Source organism: Pezoporus wallicus, unplaced genomic scaffold (genome assembly GCF_028554395.1).
Source record: "Pezoporus wallicus isolate ANWC-B61680 ecotype Strahan unplaced genomic scaffold, APGP_CSIRO_Pwel_v1 contig_3365, whole genome shotgun sequence".
Classification (NCBI taxonomy): domain Eukaryota; kingdom Metazoa; phylum Chordata; class Aves; order Psittaciformes; family Psittacidae; genus Pezoporus; species Pezoporus wallicus.
This window is the reverse complement of record NW_026640883.1, coordinates 3,202,788-3,224,307: the sequence shown is the minus strand read 5'-3', so window position 1 is coordinate 3,224,307 and position 21,520 is coordinate 3,202,788. Positions and strand designations below refer to the sequence as shown.

The 21,520-nt window shown below is 40.4% G+C and overlaps 1 protein-coding gene across 4 annotated transcripts in view; it reads left to right on the top strand.

Annotated features, from left to right (window-relative positions):
- The window catches only part of SORCS1 (sortilin related VPS10 domain containing receptor 1), a 291,565-nt gene that overhangs the window by 207,329 nt on the left and 62,716 nt on the right, over positions 1 to 21,520 (top strand). For all 4 annotated transcript variants that reach the window (XM_057420911.1, XM_057420910.1, XM_057420912.1 and 1 more), the window contains exons 7-9: positions 8,991 to 9,109; positions 11,979 to 12,068; positions 17,185 to 17,364. In XM_057420911.1, the coding sequence (XP_057276894.1) occupies positions 8,991 to 9,109; positions 11,979 to 12,068; positions 17,185 to 17,364 (389 nt within the window). The remainder of the gene's footprint in view (positions 1 to 8,990; positions 9,110 to 11,978; positions 12,069 to 17,184; positions 17,365 to 21,520) is intronic.

The window sequence follows — 21,520 nt, the reverse complement described above, 5'->3', positions numbered from 1 at the left end:
GAGATGAGGAACAATTCCTTCCCCAAAGGGTGCTCAGGCATTGGAACAGGCTGCCCAGGGCAGTGCTGCAGTCACTGTCCCTGGAAGAGGCCCTCAGCGACACGGGTTAGTGGTGGCCGTGGCAGTGCTGAGGTAAGGGTTGGACCTGATGATCTCAAAGGTCTTTTCCAACCATGTTGATTCTATGGCTCTGGACTGCCCTTACATTCTTGTAACCAGGCAGTATCATGATGGAAATCTGGCTTATATTTAGTGATTCACTCATTTAATATGAGGGGTTTGACTGATTCAGGGCAGGTTTGCAAGAAGAGAAGCTTTTCCAGCAAGGCAAAAAGTTGGGACAGGCTGTGAAAGGAGCTGAGAACACAGTAAGGAAGAACAGATGATAAGCAGTAATTGGCATTAGTGTATACCGCACTTTTTTTTTCTTCCTATGTGATTTTGTTCATGGGAACATGACATTGGAGAGAAGTTCCTGGGTTGCAGAGTCTAGCTGCTGTTGTTTCACACAGTGCATAATATCCCCTGGTTCATAGCTTTAGAGTTTTAACAGACCAGGGATACTCTGCCTTAGGTACTACCTTTGAAAATATGTCATTTATCTAACTTCAGAAACCTTTTAATGATCAGCTTAAGTGTGTTCTTTACTGTTGTTGCTTGTCCTGTCACTGTCCTTCACTTTCATCAGCTCCTCTCCCTCTTGAGGGGCTTTTCTCCATTCCAGGAACCTTCTTTACCTGCAACTCCAAAATATTCTCCTAATTGGCTGTAGATTCTCTCAGGCACCTTAAGCCTCCCACTGGCCTTTTCTCCTCCCACCCATGCTTACTCAAGGTTTACCTTTGAGCTCCACTGCTTTTGCAGATCTTCCTCCATGGATTTATTTTCCGCAACACTGGATTGCCTCAGGAAGGCATCAGACCAAAAGCCTGACTGCTATAGAGCTTGTCATTGTAATTCCATATTGTTTCCTCTGTAAATAGCAGCTTTGCTGCAACAGAACAAGCAAATATTTACCATTTGCAATATATAGCTATTAATGATGCAGTGAATTAATGCCTTTAAAACTGGTAAAATTCTCCCCTAAATTGTACCCCCAAATGCAGTGGTATTACTTAAAATGTGCATTTTGTCATTGGAAACTGACTGAAAAAGTAACTGTAAGGTAACCTGGGGTTTAGCTCATTGAAATCTAGCATGAAAGAGAATTTTTTGGAAGATGAATTTTGACAAGAAGTAGTTGCAATATAAACCATAAAGTTTAAAAAGTCTTTCCATTTCAAGATATTCAAGATTAGTAAAAGTGAAAGAATGTATTATATGTTTCTTTTCCTTTATGATCTCTTGATTCTTATTATTTCTCCTGTCAAATTCACTTACCTGGACATGGCAACAAAACTGGGAACATGAGGCTTTCTCTGGACATGCTAAATGAGAATGAAATATTCCAACAGAGCTGTGTGTTTCAGCACAAAATATTAGCGGTTTAAGGCGTTAAGAATTTGAGGTCATTGAGATGAGGCACTACAGTCGGTGTTTAAGGATCTATATTCTTGTGCTGCTTTCAAGGGATGTTCAGCTCATAGTGGGCACAGAAAGTGCCATGCCCCAAATGCCTTAAATGAGTTTGAGTTCTTAGGCTGTAATATGAACATTTTGAGTTCTTAGGCTGTAACATGAACATTTTGCACAGCTGTTGCATATTTCTGCAAAAGTCTTCTTGACTGCTTAACAAATTAGTAAGCTTTATGACAGTATATATATAGTAAGCTTTTAAGGTGGAAAACAAAAAACAGGTAGATGAAACTGGCCTCACTGAAGACTCAGGCATGTTAGTAAAGAATTATGGAATAAAAAGTTATTGATCATCAACTGAACTCTAGTAACTGATTCTGTGCGCTTATATTGGCTTAGTTGTGAGGCAGCATAGCTGAAGTTTTTTCTGTTAGTGAGGCTGTGACAGATCTACTGATGTAAATACAGCCGTGGTGCCAAACTTTCAGCCAGTGTGACCCCTCTTGCAAACCACTCATTCAGCTGGTGCTTCTACTCATGAGTCAGAAAGGTCCCCAGTTCAGCACATTGCCAATATAAGAAAGTGTGTTGGATTTTCAGTAAGTGCATACTCTGTTTTGCCCGTAGTTCTGGGAAGCATTGGTCTCTGGCAGAGGACTGTGATGGGTAGCTGGAAGCAGTAACCTTGGAACATAGCACAGCATTTTTTGCCAGAAGACATTTGCTAGCATTGCAGGATTTTGGGACTGAGACAGGCTGAGTGTGCTCATGGCCCATTACTCTAGCTACCATGACCAACTTCATGTGTATAGGTCTGGTAGCTACTAAAGCCTTCTTCTAAGAACCAAATCAGTTTCCTTTTCCTGGATGAAGCAACCATGATCCTCCAGTGGATGAACAGATGTTTCTCCTCCAGAAAGAAGGTGTGTGACTGCCACTGGGGTGATTGGCAGAAGCGTGCTGAAGTGAGAAAGTTACATTTTTATCAAGCTGAGGGTAATTGGCAAGTAATTTTTTGTGGGATCTTTTGTGTTGGTTTTTGGTTTTGGGTTTGTTTTTTATTTTTCTCTTCGTGCATTTACTTGTTTATACTTTGTTTGGAATATCTCTTTTGAGAGTTAACCACGTGTGAAAATCCAATAAAGGGATTGAATTTGCGCAGGTAGACTTGCCAAAACAAGGCAGGGAGAAAGATGGGAAGAAAGGGGAGCAGTGTGGAAACAACCACACAATCGGTACAATAAAATAAAAGATCCTGAAGTGGAAAAATAAGGGCTAAGCAAAAACCTGCTGAACTCAGTACAGATAAGAAAAAACACCGCATTCTTGTGCTGGTATCTTTTCCAGCAGAAGCTGAGTAGTACAACTTCAGCTTTAGGTGGGAAGAAGTAGAAATGTCAGCAGAATATGATGTTAGCCCATCTCCCTGGCAGGGTTGTTTGAGAACATCTGTCAGCAGCAACCTTAGTATTGGGCTTTCCCTGCTAGAAAACCAATAACTCTCTATCTCTTCTCCATGCTTATGATCTGTCTGTGCATTTTATTTATTGTGTTTATATACATAATGTAAAAGGTTTACAAGGCCCAAAATAAGAGTGTCTTAGCAGGCATAAATCAGTATAACTTCAGTAACATGAGTTACACCTGCTCAGGATCTGGCTAACAATATTGTACCTGAACCCAAGTTCTCACTACTATTTTTTCTTTCCTCAGAACCAGAAAACCTCTGGACTCCTGAACACAGTGTGTCTGATCAAACTAGGGTGCAAGCAGTAATGAACAAAATGAGTACAGACTCTGCAATTTGGTTGTATTGACTGAGATAGATTTGCAGGGCTAAACATTGCCATTTATATTTTTAATCCTGCTGTGTAATTTTGGGGAGTACTGGGCAAATTTTATCTTCTCAAGTATGATTTTTTTTTTTTTTTTATTATTTAAAGGCTTCAGGCCCAATCTGTGTCAAGCTGGGGCTGAGAACAAAGTGGTGAAACTGATTTTTCTGGTTGGAAGAAGTTCATATGAACCTTATCTTGCATTTCCATTTGTACACTTGGGTGTCCCTCATGTTCCACTTTGATTTTGGAACAGGATCAAAGGCAAACCAGCAAAGTCAACAGGAATAGTGGATAATTTTTGCCTGTTTTCAGGTCAACATCCCAGTAATACATTAATCCCCTACCATTCTTAACCACACGATAAGCTTCTCTTTGTTATGTTCACCACTATAGATAGCAAGCAGAGTGACTGGTGGAAGTTAAACCTAGGTTTGCTAAAATGCAGCTTGAAGTGATTCCTTCACTGTCCATTAATTAATGACATATAGGGTTTAGGTTTTTAAAGAATATACAAGTCCTGAAAGATCCTTAGTTATGGGCTTATCTCATTTGAGCTAGAGAAGGTTATCTCAGTATTCAAGCTAATGGAAACGGGAGGTAATTTTTAATCAGGTGATGCCTCGAGAAGAATCCAGGCTGTTGGTGAGGATTAGAAAGATGGATTCCTAGAAGGCATTTGGAGATTAACTGGGTACCCACTGAGCCCTCCAGAGAATGGCAAAGCTGACTCACAGGATGTCTGAGTGACAGTTTCTATAGGTGCATGTCAAGAAAGCCAACTCTTACATATATGAGTGTCCCAGGCCGAAAGTCAAAAACAGAGCACTGCACCAGCTACTAAGAAGGAGAAAAAAATGACTGTTACTGCTGAACCCAGGACAATGAGATATGCATTCACTTATGGAGGTAGATGCTGACTGATTTTGAGTTTCTAATTTAGAAATTTATTTTTTTCTTCTTAAGTATAGGTGAAAGAAGCTAGAGGGTTTTCTAATATGCTGGCAAAAATGTAGAGAACTCCTGATATTTGAAAAGTACTTTTGATTCCTTTGCTTTTCTTCTGTTGCTCTCATTTACACGGCAACTTTTCATATGGAAAGGTAATTTAGGTGCTGCTGTGATTTCAAGTAAGACCAAAGCCTCACCTGGTGTCAGCAGGCATACTCTGCTTGCTGATCAACATCTGGCCAATAGTGTCTGAATCATGAAGTTGTGCTAAGACTTTAATTTCTGTTTTCACAGAAGGTTGCAAGGAAGAATAATCACTGCTGTGGAAAAAAAACAAGTAGGCAGCCTGGCCTGGCAATATTTTGCTAACATGGCTAGAGTGGTGAATTAATTCCCATAGTGCCTAAACCTGTGCAGTGATTTTTTTTTTATTATTTTTATTTTTTCCTGGTTCTTATTAGTATTTTTTCTTGATCACAATTGGTATTTGTCCTGGAGAATAACATCTGTTACCTTCTGCAGTTATAGGCTTATGCCATAAATGGCAGAGGATATAAGTCCCCATGTAGAGAAAAATTCCTGACTATGACATGCAAGGAAGAAAGAGTAGCAGCAGGACAAAACCAGATGTGTGAGAAGTTAGTAAATGGGATGGCTTTATTTCACTGATCTTCATTAGTGGTTAATTGCTTTGCAGTTGCTCAGTCCTGAAGAGTCCTGAATATATTTCCATATTACAAATGTTTCACAAATCGACATTCAGACCAGATGGACATGGAGAAAGAACAGTTATTTTGTGTGCCTCTTCAAAAACAAAGGAGTAGAAAGATTAAATTAGGGGAGAACATTTAATTAAATTGTGGAACTCATTGCCAGGGGAGGTTGTGAATGCTGAAGGTGTACTTGGACTACCAAGACAACCGGACAAATTCTTATGACCTTTCCTAGGCTTCTGTTATTAGTCACTGTTGGAGAGGGGTTACAGGCCTGGATCTTTCAGTGACATGTGTTGTTACTGTGTTCTTGGGGTTCAGGATGCCAGACATCCTTCAAAAGCTGAAACTATCCCTAATGTCTAAGCTACTCAATTATGAACTGGGATACTCTGTAGAAAATCTGGAAGACAAACAAGTCATAGATTATGTGGATATTTTTTGCATAAACTCATGATTTGTTCTTAATGAATTCATTTGTAAAGATAATACATTCCTCAATACATTAAAGACAAGACAAATAAAATTTATACATTTTCAGTGAGTACAGTAAGTATTTTCTCTGATTCTTCTTGTGATCAAATCAGGTTTTCAAAAGATCTACATGCAGGCATAGACTAGAAAGCAATGAGTATTAGGTTTGATATACTGTCCAAAATAGCACTCAGCAACAAGTATCCTGAAGAAAGTCCTACTCTACTTTAGGAAGGGGTTTGAAACTCTACTGTGTACATTTGCAGAGGCTCACCAACCTCCAGTAATAACCTACAACCATCCATCTCTACCATCTGAGCCAAGAAATGTCTCAGGGATAGAGGGGATGCATTTCCCTCGGGAACATATTAACATGGAGATTGAGCTAAACAGAAAAGACTAAAATATTTCATGGCACAGTGTCCCTCTGGGTCTCAGCTTTTGCTGTGTGTTAGCATTTGCAATTCTCTTTCACCACTGAAAGATTAATTTTGTCAGAGCTTTCCCTTACAAGATGTCTCCTTCATTCTTGTGGTTTTGTGACTTCTTGCTTCCGCTTCAGAAATAGCTGCTGTTGCCCGAGAAGAATCCTACCCTAGGTGTCTAAACCTGTCAAAATCAAAGTGTCTGGGGGTGTAAGAGCTGGGAGTTGCTATGTTCTTCTCTCCAGGCACAGCGTGACTTTTTTGTTGTATATTAAAAACAGCAGCTGTTGTTGGAGGTGAGGTTTCTGGAAATGAAAAGCATAATGTACTAATTACCTATTGCAGGGAAAACATCTGTGTGGGAAAACTAATGAAATTAATTCCAGAGCCTAGCAACTGAATACATTAATTGACATTAATTAATGCTAAATTACAAAGCTCTGCCAATGGAATCACATAAATTGTCCACAAGAATAAAATGCCCCCCCCCAAAAAAAAAATCCTTGTGTTAACTTGAACACAGCAAAACTTCCCTTAGGAAAAAGGAGGGATCCAGGCACTACAAGAAGCCTGGTTTTCCTTCTTTCTGTCTCCCATAGCAGAGGGAGCTTTTCTTGGTGTGCCCATCTCAGAGTTTGGCTGTTTGGAAGGTTAGCTTAAGCAATTTCAGTGCTCTGCCCTTTAGTAGTTATTACTGGCATTTTAGAATTGGAGCTGTGGAGAATTGCACTGTAAAAATTCACAAGAATTGCCTTAGTAAATCTCCATCAGTGGTGCAATCACTGCTGCACAGACTCCTGTGATCACAGCAGAAATAGACATAGTCCCCATTCCTCTGTTAAAACAGGATCAAAAAAACTTACCTCTGCTGGATGTCAACCTGGCCTGCTCTTTAAAGTCTCTTGTGGAGGCGATCCCTTAATTTTCTTTGCTGTCTGGTCCCAGCAGCCACCCATCATGCTACCTCCCTGTGCTCTCAGGATAGATAACCCAGTGGCACTGAAGTCTGTGTTTCCCAGGCAGCTGGTGTGCCTTGTGGAAGTAAAAGGAAAGAATGGTGTTGAGGGCGAAAAAGGAAACAGGGTGGGAAATGGAGATCTGATATTATATAGCTCTGTGCTGGGCTGATTCAATCCCATGTGTGAAAAGCCACCCAGTCTTGGCAAAAACTCAGGGGATGGTGAAGTCAGACATTTCAACTGTGATGCTGCTTTGTTTAAGCTCAGGATTGCCAGGAGTTTCACTCGGGAACCTTCTTGAGAGAGAATGAGAGACCCCATCTGCAGTACTGTGTTCAAATCTAGAGCCCCAGTGAGGGTGGTGTAAACACTGGAACAGGTTGCCTGGAGTGGTGATAGATGCCCCCATCCCTGGAAGTGTTCAAGGTCAGGCTGGATGGGGCTTTGAGAAACCTGGTGTAGTTGAAGATGTCCCTGCTCATCGCAGGGGTGTTGAAACTAGATGGCCTTTGAATGTACCCCTTCCAACCCACGCCATTCTTCAATTCTATGAATTGTGGGGGTAGGTGTAGGGAGCTGTCCTTCATGATACAGTGGACTGAATTAAACAGGAGCGGAAATTGTTTGTGTTGCAGGTGAAGAGATGCATGCCTATTCTCCATCTTATGACAAAGAGGGGACATGCTGCACCACACTGTACTACTGAGTGGTGGAAGAGTCTCTGGCCCCCTTGTCACCCTCCTTCCTGGGAGAAGAGAGACAGAGGGCTGAACAGCTTAGAAAGAGAACTTTCCTGAGCTCACTGGAATGAGCAGGCTGAGAGTTATGTCGTTCCCTGCCCTCTCGTGGCTAATGTGGGAAAAATCATGTCCCTCTGAAGGAAAATGCATTTCGATCATGCTGTCCGGGGTGTATTAATTAATGTTTTGCAGTGAGCTGCAAAAGCATAAAATGTTATAAACTGCAATGACTAATAATATTTAACATGCTATATATTCCAAGAACTCTGCAAATGCTGGGGGAAGATCATCCCTCACCAAACTTTCCTGATGGTTCATTACCCTGCATGTCTGTTTCAAGCAGAAGTCAACAGCCCTTAGAAGGAAAGGAATGTCAAATGATAGATTTTAATTAAAACCAAAATTAAATATGAGATGGTAAAAATCCAGCCATTTCTATTTCAGTGTAAAATGCTGCTTCTCTGATCAGAAGGTGGTAATTATATAAAAAAGGGGCTGTGCATCTCCAAGAAAAAAGATCAGAAGTAGTTCTAACATTGAATACCATGTAGTGTTTCTGTCCTATACATGCTAAATGCTAAAATGCCAGAATCCGTCTTCCTGTAAATCGGCTTTGTTATTAAGCAAAGTGCAACTTCTTAATTGATCTGAAAGAGCCCAGATTTAATACTGAGAATCTGGTTCTGGATTCTAGGATAAACTAACACCATGAAGAAATTAGAACTGGTTTTTCTTCAGGTGACGGATAATGACATGAGCACCCTGCGGGCCTTCAGAATAGGAGATGAGGGCATCTCATACAGTGACAGTGGATGAGATGGCTTTAGGGCTGCATTTAGGCCATTTACTTTGAAACATATGATTGATTGAAACTGCTAAGGCTTCTAGTTTCAAGAGAGTGTGGAATGATTGCCCGAGTTGCCAGAGTGCACCTACCCACACTGTCAAGGGGGAACTAGGTAAAACCTCTGAACTGGAGGTGGTCTGAATTACTTTCCAAGGTGACCTCTGCAGAGTCTAAGTGCTGTAGGGAATACAGAAGCATGCCATGGAAGGGTTTGTCAGTGGTGACACTATGGGACAGGTTTCAGCATACCTGTGTATGCTCCAGACCTTGGCCATGTTCTGAATAAACTCAGGATGTGACCATGGAGAAGCCGTCATGCTCTACAGAAAATCCTACCCCGCGGCGATGACAGAGAAACCGTAGAGGTTCAGTACAGAGAGCATCTCTCCTGCAGAATAGACTCACATCTTCAGATCCACTGTTCCTTTGTGAGTCAAAGGACTTGGGTTGCCTCAGCTGTTAGGTTTGTGACAGTCGGAAGAGTCTGTGCTCAGGATCTCATGTGTCTTGGTTTTGTTCTTTTCCTTGCAGATGCCCAGTACATCACCTGCAAGATGCAGAACTGCAGTGAAGCCACTCACGGCAAACCATTTCCCGGCTATATTGACCATAACTCCCTGATTGTCCAGGATGATTATGTCTTTGTTCAGGTGGAGAACACCCTCTTATTTATGCTATTTTGTATTCTATTATTCTATATTATATTCTTTTCTCTTCCGTTCCTTTGCATATGTGTGCTTGTGTGTTAGCTCCCAAGTAACCAGACAGCACTGGATCCAAATAATAAAGGCACTGAGTGAACTGAAGAAGTTCATTACAGTGCTAATAGCCTTCCTTTTACCTCCAGTAACTTGTCACTCTAGGGTCATAGAGTTCCTGCCTGGAGCGTCCACCCTATGTACTGGAGTGCTCTGTGCCACTCCCTACAATGCTGTCAGCAGTCTATGGTTACTGCTCTAACCTCCCAGCTTGATGTGTCAGTCATCTGTTTTTAAAGGGAATAGACCAGAACGTTTTTAAGCATGAGAGTGAAGTAGAAAAGGAGGGAGGGAGTCAGAGGAAGAATCAAAGAAGGAGTAATCAGGCTTTATTGTTATGCCTCACTTGTGATTACAGTGAAAAGGCTGAAGATGAGATGTGCTCATCCAAATGGTGTTCCAGGTGGGACCTTATGAATACATAACTACTGTGAGTTTCATTAGGCTGCCACCATTGTCCATTTAATAGCAGTTGAAGAGGACAAAAATAACAACAGCATTGCAGGGAACATAGAGGTGAACTGGAAATCATTGGGACTGAACAGGTTTTCCAGACAGTTTATATTCTGCTATGCTTGGGAGTGGAGGGAAGAGAGAGGACTGATATTTTAAATTGGGTGAGTTGATTGCTAATTACTTTAAGTTAATGAACTCAGTCATAAACTCTAGTCTAAATCATTCACTAATAAATCTGGGGGACATACATTTCAGAACAGCTTTTGTGCCTAGCGTGTCGGAAGCATAAAAGAGATGTTTCTGTGGTGAGAAAAACAGGGGCACGCATCACTGTTCATCCATGCTCTCTCATTTCAGAATCACTGTGTGTTTGTGTCTTGAACTGCATAATTTCTCTTCATATGTGAATTGATTCATTACTTCATCACTTGATTTTGTGCTCTTCAAGATTGTTAGTCTTCTATGTTCTGACCTAATGTTACACACTGTAAAGAATCAACCCCTTTGCCTCATCTAAAGTTAATACTGGGGAGATTGTCTGCCTTTCTGTATAGCCCTTGTATTTTGATGCATTTTTCTTTCTCTCTATATAAACTGCTGTATAGCGTTCCCAGTGCTGTCAGTTTTCAGCTTTCTTCCACCTTTGTGCTAGCTGCATGGTGCAAGGATGAAGGAGCATATGAGGAGAGGCAGCCTTTTATGATGTTCCCCTTAATGCCCAGTGGGACTTTACACAACTTTATACATTCGTATTCATAATGCAGTTTGAGAGGGTATCATGTAATATTTGGATTTTGAAAGCTCCCATTTTAATCCTTAGATATCTTAAGATTCTTAAATATAACAGGTCAAAGAGACAGTACTTGCCAATCATTAATAGTTGATACTTACAGGTATGAAATAAGTATACTGTAATCCCTGGAAACAACCTATGCTTTGTTCAAAATAGACAGTGAATTCACTGGCAGGTAATTTAAAATGGGATTCTTCAGGTGGTTACATATTTATCAGGATGTATCTGACTGGCAAGGAACAGCTAAATAACATTCTGTGGCTGATGTTGGGCTTTGCCTTATCCCGGCACTGTTCTGCAGATGATGAATAGTCCTAAATCTACCAGACTGTAAAAGCTTGGAAAAATAGATGAACACCCTGAGCATCCTCCCCAGGCCTTCTCTACCTTCCTTGATCTCTATCTAGCTTTTCTGCAGTAAGGCTGCATTCTTATTTGGAATGCGAATTAGTAGGCTGAAAAGCATGAGAATAGGGGAATGTGAGTTTATTTCTCCCACTACACCGTATTTTATTTATAAATTCACACTCTCGTAAACAATGCTTCTGGACTTCCTCCCCCTAACTTTTGCCCAATTCCCTTAAAAAAAAAATAATAAAAAAATAAAAAGTTGAAGAGATTTAAAATAAGAAATAGTTATTATTTTACTTCATCTGGTATGAACCCAGCCTCTGTCTGTCTTGCATTTTAAACTACTGCAGTGCATTTTAAAACACTTACTACTAAAGAAAAGTCTTGATAAGCCCAGATATCAGGCAATTAAAGCAAATATATACATACAGATATAGGAATATTTGTTCTTCAGTATCTTTCATCCAAAGATTTCAAAGTACTTTACAAACATTGATTATACCTCAGCAGCCCTTAAAGCCAGATAACATTGATGACTTTTTTTCTTTCGATTTCACACCCCTTTAATATGTGATGATAGGAAATGAAACCTCACACTGCTCCAACCCAGCATTTTCAAGGTCTTGTCATCAGTATTTAAAGACTTAAATAAATGGCCGGATTCTCAGAAATACTGAATCAACTGAGCTGTGAATGCTTAGCTGATCTTGTAACAGATACATCTGATGGCTTGTGTGGGGCCACACAGGAACCAAAGCTGGAGGCAGAAATAGAAATCAATCTTCATGTCTGCAAATCTGCTAATCTAACCAATAGCCTATACAGCAGCTCTGCAGACAGCAGAGACTGTATTGTGGTAAAGCAGAAGAGAGCTATGGTATCAGCAGATGACATAATGGTCCAAGTGAAGCCAGGACTTCCCTTTCTTCAGTCTTGTACCTGAAATTCTGGCCTTTGTCTCCCTTTGCAGATAATAGGTTTTCTCTTGCTTTCTTTTTCAGCCACTGTCAGTCGGATCAATGTTTATTCATCTACTGTAATAGTGCGGCAGTTTTAAGCCATTGCCACCAGCGCAGTGGTATTTCTTAGCTTGATATTTTCCCTGATAAGAAAAAAATATTTTATAAAATCCTGATAATAACATGCCTGCTTCTCTCATAGCTGACATCAGGAGGGAGACCGCATTATTACGTTTCTTATAGGAGGAATGCATTTACACAGATGAGGCTGCCAAAGTACTCCTTGCCCAAGGTAAGTTGTTGCTGAAATGCCCATATGAACCTACAGTTACTTTGACTGTACAGAAATTCTTGAATCCAACACCAGTAACTACAAGATGACATGTAATGAGTGAAAAAATTCTTCTTTAACAGAACATTTGCAAGCAAGAAAGGACTGGAAACAAAGTCAGCTCTATGGTTAGTCAAGGACATGAGCATGAAATGTAGATGGATACCACAACCCATGTTAATTACCATTTCTTTATGGTTAGTTAATTAAGTTTTAGATGGGATGCTCTTTTCTTTTTCACCTTTTTTTTTGGTCTTAAAATTCCCTTCTTCTGTCCCTACCCTGTGGGTTGCTTTTTGTGCTCTGCCTCATTAGCAGATTTTAATGGGAACCAAGCAAAGAGATGTCTTTGTGTGTCTGCTCCATATCTTCCCTCATTAAGAACAATGGTGAATTAGCATTGGAGCTTGAAAGGCTATTGCTGCCTTCTAGAGCTGAATTTTTTTAAAGACCTATCTGAAATGTTAGCTCCATTTTGAAGAAATCATCATTTTGCAGCTGGGCTTCTAACACTCCTAACTGCTAACAAAGGCAGAGGGGTTTTTTTTTAGGCCTTTTCATTCTTGATATAGTCTGGCTTCAATGAAATTTAAGCTCAAAGGTAGCAAAAGATCTTTTGGATTCTGTTTGAGGTCTAACATCTATCTGGAGACAAATGCATTCCCAGAAGGTAAGCAAAGAATGTCAAAAGGAAGAGGAGAAAGTGCACGGTCAGCCTGTTCCTAGTAGTTGAAAGTGTATCAGATTTTGTAGGTGGAAATATTCAAAGGGATAATTCGGCTAATATCATAGCAGGCTTTGATTCCTCAAACCAACTGATCTGTTTATAGTAGATTGGCTGGGTGACCTTCATATAAGCACACTGCAGCTGAAACACTGACCTTCATTACTCTACCTTGCTTACTTTGCTATTGTACCCTTTGCTTCTGTTTACATCACCTGAAAACCTAGTTTACAGGACATTGAGGACACTACTAGAAGGGATGGGTCTTCTTGGCTCTGACACAGGCGATCTGTGATCTGCCCCAAAAATCTTCATTCTCATTTAAAGATCGGTTGGTTTGAAACTTCCTGCCCAAGCAGGAAGGAATTACTCAGATCAGATTTAAATAATTGTTATTTGAAATAGCCCTTAGCAAAGGAGTTGCATTTTTAGCATGATTATTCTAACACCCACATCAAAATTGTCATTTACAGGTGATTCAAACCACCTGTAGAGAAGCTGCTTGCTTTGAACTTGTTACCTGCTTTAGCCCAGGCTTTTCCAAATGGTCACCTTCCCAAATAGATCTCTGGAGAGGCAGGGAAAATACACTGCAATTAAATTGCAGTGTATTCTCAGAGAATAGAAATCGGAGCAGTACAATGATGCTATTTGACTCAAAGAAAAAGGCAGGTATATAAGGAGATAAGATGCTTTGTCACAATCTCAGGATATCTTCAAAGACTGAAGAGCTACATTTGGCTTGGAAGAAGCTACAGTGGAGCTGTGGCTGTCTAGAAGGATGCTATCAAAGCAAGATAGCCGCTTTTATTAAAAATGCACAAAGCATTATACTATTCGAGGAATTGAAACATAGAGTTTCTCTTATGCTTAAATTCTCTTTTATCTTCTTCAGCTAAGAGAGAGGGGCCAAATATGGTAAACAGTACTAAGCGACTTCTGAAATTGGAGATGGAAATATCAAGCTTTTTGTCTCTCCATGTTACTCTTCCTAAGATAAAGGGGTGTGAAGGCAGGCAGCTTTGGCAGGTGATACTGCTGCTCAGGCAGGAATAGCCTACAGCAAATCAAAACTAAAATATTCTTGTTGGTATTGATAGCCTGGTAGCCAGTTTGATTAGAAGCCTAAATGAACTTGAAACTCTGTCCTATACAAGAAGTTCCCTACATATGTCTATATTGGTTAACTCTGTAAATGGTCATTCTTGAGGCCTGTTAATTTCTGCAGTGATATTGATCTGTGGGTTGGTGCTACCTATTCTGTACCACAGCACCACAGTGTGGGCTCTGTCACAGACCCTGGTATGTCACTCATGATAATCCCCTTAGATATACACACAGGATATATTCATTCCATTTTAGACCAATGTATTGTGCAGACATCTGTAAATACTGAAGCAAACCAACCAATTTCTCTTTTAAAAAAGACCTGTCCTTAACTCGTGCTGGGCTGAATACTGATGGAATGGCTGTGTGTGATACCTCTGTTTTAAATTTATCACCTTCTTTCAATCTGAGGATGCACATCCTGATGAAAGAAGCAATAACCACAAGAAAATCCTTAAATACAGACCTTAAAAAGAGCTGACAGTCCCAGTAATTGACAGGATAATACAGGCATTACACATTCCTGCTATTTAACTTGCCAGGAAGGAAAGTTCCTTGACCAATTTCAAAAAGAGCAATAGAAGCATGTTTATTAATTCAGAAAGCCTTTAGTCATTTGAGTAGGCCCCTAATCAAACCCATGCGTAGATTTGGACTCTTACTTTTGTCTTTGGAAAGGCAAGAGGGACAGGTAGTAGAATACCATATGAATGTATTTTCACTATCTATTGGAAAAGAGAGAGAAAAACTCGGCCTCTCATAAGGCAAATGCAAGGGGAGCCCCGAAGTTGATGACTGAGAAATGTGGCTTGCTTCACATTCCTGTCCTCTTCCCTTTCTGCAGGGAGGTGAAACGTACATTTCTTGTAGTAGTGGAAGATGCAGTGAAGCTCTTGCTCCATATCAAGGGATTTTTTTAATTATTATTCCTTCCCCCTAAAAAAACAACCCTCACCCTGAAAAAAAAAAAAAAATAGTAGTGAATGTGATATGCACATTAATTTTCATTTTTCCAATGTGGAAACCAGAAAATTCCTGATGTTGGTCAAAGATCTCTTTGATGCCCATATATTGATCCCTTCTTGTTAAAGCTTTGCATGTTTACTGCATCTATTGAACAAGGCCATATTAAGAAGAAAAGTTAATTGATCCCCAAACACAAACAGTTGGAATACTGTCTTTTTTTTTTCTGCACTAATAATATATATGCTATGTAATATATAATAAAATATACGCTAATTCTGTCTCAATCTCTGCTTCTCCAGGCTTAAATTTCTTCAGCCTTACCAGGATCTTCTTTAGACTTGAATCTTACAGCATGATGTGATCAAACTCAGGAAGCATCTAGTGAATAAATTAACTTATTTGCTTAAGCATTCATGTAATTGCTTTTAGTTTTCCCTGGTGTTGATCAAAATATCTTTTACCTCTCTCCCCTAGTTATTACAAAACTATTTATTAAAATGGTAAGTTAATGAAACTGTACATTCACCAGACAAAGTAAATTTTACATATAATCTCTATCTATGTTTAAATAGAGAGGGCTGCCCATGTGTTTATCGACATATTCAGAAGTTTAAACTTGAGATTAGAGCTGCGCTATCCAATGTTGCCTGAAGCACACTGGGAACACCTACTCATGTAGATCTACCATGAGGGTAGATCTACATGATACAGGGTGACAGTCTGAAATAAGGAGCTGCTGACAAACAGCTGTGGCACTAACTTCTACTAGCACAGCTGGAACTAAGAGAGGATATCTATTTAGAATCACAATTAGTAGGAGGCAGTGGGACTTATATTGCCTTTCATGATGCCTCAGGATTTAAGCCAATCTGTTCCTCCATAAAACCAGACCATCTTCTGGGACATATTTTATTTCAGCGCAAAGAAACAAGTAAATCAAGTGAATATTCATCCACTGCATACTCAGGTGTGGATCTGGATGAGCAAACAACTGTTCTGAATCTTAACTTCACTTTCAAATTTATAGATCAGATTTCTTCATTATATTATTTTTCATCTTTTTGTTGCAAGGGTCCATCTGAAGTTAATTTCTCCTACAAAACCACCAGAAAGTCAATTGCCAAGGCTATTATTGACAGACGGAAGAAGTAGCATCAGATTCCAAAGAGCATATTTTCTGATAAAGTTCCCAGTTTTGCATATAGAAAGCTCTGGCTAAGATTCATGGAAGCAGAATAACTCTGGGATATCTGCCCAAACCAGATAGAATAGCTGAATCTTCTGGGAATCACCTAGTGCAAAAACCACTGCATTTAGTTTCCTACCTCCACAGATTTTTGTGGCACCAAAGAACTCAGAATGCCTATGCTAGGCAGATAGAACCTAGGAATTTCATTATAAAAATCTCTCTTAATGGCCTTTCCTACTGGATAGTAATTTCTTCAGACATTGAAAGTGGGAGTTGGGTTTCATAGTTTCTGGGTTTTCCTTAATTATACAATCTTTTCATCGCTTCCTGCCTGCCGGAGCACACAGATCAAACAGAGTAAAACAAAACCTTACTCACACTAGTGATCTAATGAAAAATCTGCTCTCTACATCTAGCAAGGATTCGGGTTGTCTTTCTGTTACCTTTCTTGGGGGTTTGGGGTATTTGCGGTGTGTGGTGTATTTAGCGCAGTGGCTTCCAGTCAATACCGTCATTAGAAATAAGAAGTAACAGCAGCACTGGCTGCAGACATTGACCCATTAGATCTTCCTTGTATCAGTTCCCAAGCATGCTTGGTTTCTGAATGCTAGACAAGAAGCATATGTTTCAGATGCTGTTTTTTCTAATTAAAAAACCCAACAAAACCAAACCAAACAAAACCCCAAACAAAACAAAATATATTTTAACATCTGTGGTTCCACAGCCACAAGTGGAATCACTCAGATGCCAGAAAACCCACCAAAATGACCAACAAATAAACAACATCACCACCCCCCAACAAAGCATTAAAATGAAAGTGTTGGTGGGGGAGTGCTGCTTTGTAACACTTTTACTGCCAATGTAAATGTTCAGTTAACACTTCTTCATTAATTACTGCTTTGAAAACTGGCAGAAGAGAGCTGGTGTAAAGTATTCCGGGATGGAATTATCTGCTTACAGGAGTGTTGTCTACAGTTTCTGATTAAACTAGCCTAAATATATCCCTTGCTCCTCCACAATTACTTTCGTGCCCTTGGAAATGACAGGACAGAGCTCCTTCTAGTAACCTTCCTCTCTTTTTCTTTCCCCAGGACATGCATGTTATCAGCACAGATGAGAATCAGGTGTTTGCAGCTGTACAAGAGTGGAACCAGAACGACACATACAATCTGTATATCTCAGACACCCGAGGGGTGTACTTCACCCTGGCCTTGGAAAATGTCAAGAGTAGTCAAGGGCTGGAGGGGAATGTGATGATTGACCTCTATGAGGTATGTCATGACTCCAAACGTCTCATTCCTATTTCAGGAGCTCATGTGATGACAGTACCATTTCCTTCATGCACATCACTCTTGTAACATGCATGTGAACAGCAGAGCCAAAAAGCGACTAAATACATAGTTTTACCCTCCTTTTACTTTAGGCCACAGTGCTATCAGCTGAGTTTCAAGGCCAGATTTTCACAGGTGTTCGGTTTAGGCCCAGCCTAATGTTATGAACAGATTAACTGCTGTACTCTCCTATAGATCCCCAGGTGAGGAAGAGCTCATGGATCTGTCATGCAATGGAATATGTATTGTATCAGAAGATGTAGTGGAATAGTTCATTCAGTGCCTAAGAGGAGCTCTTTAATTTTCTTAGCCAAAATCCTGCTGACCCACATTGGTCCAGCGTATGGCTCTGAAAGCTCCCAACACTCTGAATAGATTCATTGTCCAATTTTTGTGGCACTTCTGACAGCCTAATCTCTTGGTTTAGAAGTAAAGAGAGACAGCAGTTTTCAGTTGACTCTATCACTTTCCTCAGCTTGGACTATTCTGGGAACTGAAGTGGTTTTTAGATACACCCTCTTGGGCTATCCCATGAGCATGGAATCTGTCCTACCCCATTTTGATGTCCATTTTACCCCTGTGCCTTTTGCTGAGCAAGTACATATTTCCTGAGCTCACCTGTAAGAAGGACAATATACATTGTTTTTATGACAGCTGATCCTAAGAGTTTTAATGTGTCCTTGTACTTCTCTTGCTCTGCTGCCTGTTTTATTTCTGGAGATGGCACTCAGCTAAGTAGAAACTCAATCCTCAGCTGCTCTTTGGAGGGTCAGCTTCTCTTTTGAGGTCTCCTCCACAGATTTTCTGACCATGAAAAGGGCCATGAACCAGGACTGAGTTCCTTTGAAAATAAATCATTTCCCCATCACCATCTGAATATTAGCTCTGCTGTATAGTTTTGCTTTCAGATGTCCTTTACTTGGAAACACCTTGAATTGTTCAGAGAGCCCAAGTGTTATACATAAATGCAGATGAACTGTAGGAGGATGGGCACTGGCATTTCAGGAGCTTTTTACTATTAATCTTTCTGCAGCACTGGCAGCCTGTGGAAAAACTGTTGGCTCTTATTACTGTCAGCTTGAGAAACAGTTTTACTGCATTATATAACGGTGTCCTGCATCCTGGGGAGGGGGGGGGGAATTACCACCTTTGTTTTGTTTTATTAAGCTGACAGAACACAGTAACCTGGATTGAAATCGATGGCATCGGACTTCTAGCATCATATCTGCTGATTATATAGGTAGAAAGATATTGGCTGATACTGAACCTGGCACAAGCCTTCCTTTAAATTTGATGTTCTAGCTAGAAGGGAAGAGAAAGCCAGCCAGTGTGATTCTCCAAGTAGTGTTGCTGCAAATGATGAATGCTCTAGGAGTAAATGGAGATGAAGATGAAAGAAAAAAAATATAGATAAATTAAAACAAAATTGAGAGATTAAAAAATTAGTCCTTCCATGGTGACAGGGGTATATTTAGAACAGGAAGATTGAGGAGACACCAGAGAAAAAAAGGCTGATAAAATTGGGGCTGTTCAGCCTGGAGAAGAGAGCCTTTTACAAACAGCTGGAAGTAGGCCCACAATTACAGCCTCTGGGTCTCATGGGGAACTTAAACCACCCTAACATCTGCTGGAGGAGCAAACTGTCCAGGAGGTTCCTGGAAGACATTGATGTTACCTTCTGAGACAGGTGATGGAGAACCCAACAAGGAGAGGTGTGCTGCTGGAACATATACTAACAAACAAGGAAAGACTGGTTGGTGATGTGAAAGTTGAGGACAGCCTGGGCTACAATAACCATAAGATCACGGAGTTGAGGTTCATGTTAGGAAGAAGCAGGGCTATAAGTAAGATCGCAACCCTGGACTTCAGGAGAGCTAACTTTAGCCTCTTTAGGGAATTTCTTGGAAGAATCTCATGGGAACAAGCCCTACAGGGAAGAGGAGTCCAAGAGAGCTGGTTAATATTCAAGGCTCTCTTGTCCAGGCTCAAGAATGGTGCATCTCCATGGGCAAGAAATCGAGCAAAGGGACCAGGAGACCTGCATGAATAAACTAGGAACTCCTGTCAAAACTCAAGCGCAAGCGGGAGATATACAGGAGGTGGAAGCACAGACAGACTAGTTGGCATGAATATAGGGATGTTGTCAGAGTATGCAGAAATATGCTACAAGAAGATGGGGCTAGATTCTTCTTGGTGGTACCAGGCAACAGGATGAGAGACAATGGGAAGAAACTAAAAACACAGGAAGTTCTACCTGAACACGAGGAAAGACTTCTTTGCTGTGAGGGTGACTGAGCACTGGAATAGGTTGTCCAGAGAGATTGTGGAGGTAGTTAAGAGCTATCTGGACACAATTCTGAATAATGTGCTCTAGGTGACTCTGCTTGAGCAGGGAGGTTGGAGTAGGTGACCTCTGGTGGTTCCTCCCAACCTCAAGCATTCTGTGATTCTGTGAAAAGAAATCTGATCAATGCTGCTCAGGGAATTGCACTGGACATGAAAAGAAAATAGAGACTCTTTCATGGTGCTTCATCATTTTCTCCTTGTAAGTTTTCAGGAGCCTTTCACTCAGAAGTTGCTATGTCAGTGTGTGAGCTCTTCTGCTGCTGGACCTTGTAGAGGATGGGGAGACCGCTATTCTCCCTCTGCATGTTGGACAGAGCAGGGTATGAGAATAGCTCTTCTCTCCACCTCTTTGCAGTAATATTTCATGAGTAGCACACTAGACTCAGCATTAAGTGGGTCTGTAGTCACAAAAGGGCTGTCCTAAAAATGACCTCCTAGAGAATGGGAAGAGTGAGAAATCACTGGCCATTGGGTCTGAGTGCCTTTTCTAGTTCCTGCACCTCTCCAGAGATGTGCTATGGCTCTTCTTGGCTCTGTATTTGAACTGGTCTGCCACAAGACAATCCTGCCTATGGGAATCCATGCCTGAAGTGATAACAGACTGTGAGAAGATGTGTCTATAGCTATGATATATAAGCCTATCACTCTAGGACTTATTTTTTTAGCAGTATACCTCTTGGATAAGAATTATATGTTTGACGTACGAAGTTGATGATGGAGAATGAAGAATGTGTTTTGAGTTGTGTCCTTGAGTGTCTTGCATGAATCTTTCTAAAAATGTCAACAGCATTTGTATCCACACACATTGGATTCGGGGTGGTGAGGACTGTCTACAGTGCCTCTGTGGAAGCTGACAACGTATTTTTCTTTCTGACCACTGGTGGTCAGGTACTTACTTTCATGAGTCTTCCTTTCTTGTGATTGTTCAAACAGCGAGGATAAACAGATCATTGTGTGCATCACGGTTGTGTATATACAATAGGAATATCTCCTCCACCTGAGGGCACACAAACACATGTAGTGTGTGCGGTCTCTTTTTTAAGATAAAGCTGTCCAAGACTGACAGTGTAACTTACACTTTTCTTTCTTGAGAAAGGAATCTGAGTCTCAGCCCTTGACTGGAATCATAAAAAGAAAGATTCACAGGATTTCACAACACATTTATCACCTGATATATAAAATGCTCTTTAATCATTTATGGCCAGCATTTCACAGGGACTATATAATACAACTATTTCAGGACAACAGCAAAACAAAGTACAAATGGAGCTATAGGCTCTGGCCTCTGGTTGTAAAGGCAGAACTATGTTATTTTTCCAGCCCTGTCTTACCATGCAGTATCACTTGAAGACAAAGTGTCCTCATCATTTTAAGGTGCCTTTCGACTACAGCAAATCCTGAATACTTGGTTGGGTGGGACAAATCCAGCTAAGAAATTGAAAATATTATCTTTTTATGCTACTAATGACAATAAATTAGTTAACTGCTTAATTTAAAGACTACTGCCCTTTATAACAAGTCATGTCTAAGACTTTAAATAACTTCAAATGAAATTCAGTGCCATTGCTCAAGCAGGAAACTGCTATTCAGAATGAGTACACCAGTGTACTGTACTAATGCACTGTACACTGGTAGTCCCACAGCTTGTGACTTGAAGAGCAATAAGGTCCTATTCACCGGGAGCTGTAGCATCCAGATCCAGACACATAATTATATTAGCTGAGCTGGAACAAGCTCCAAATTTGCTGTG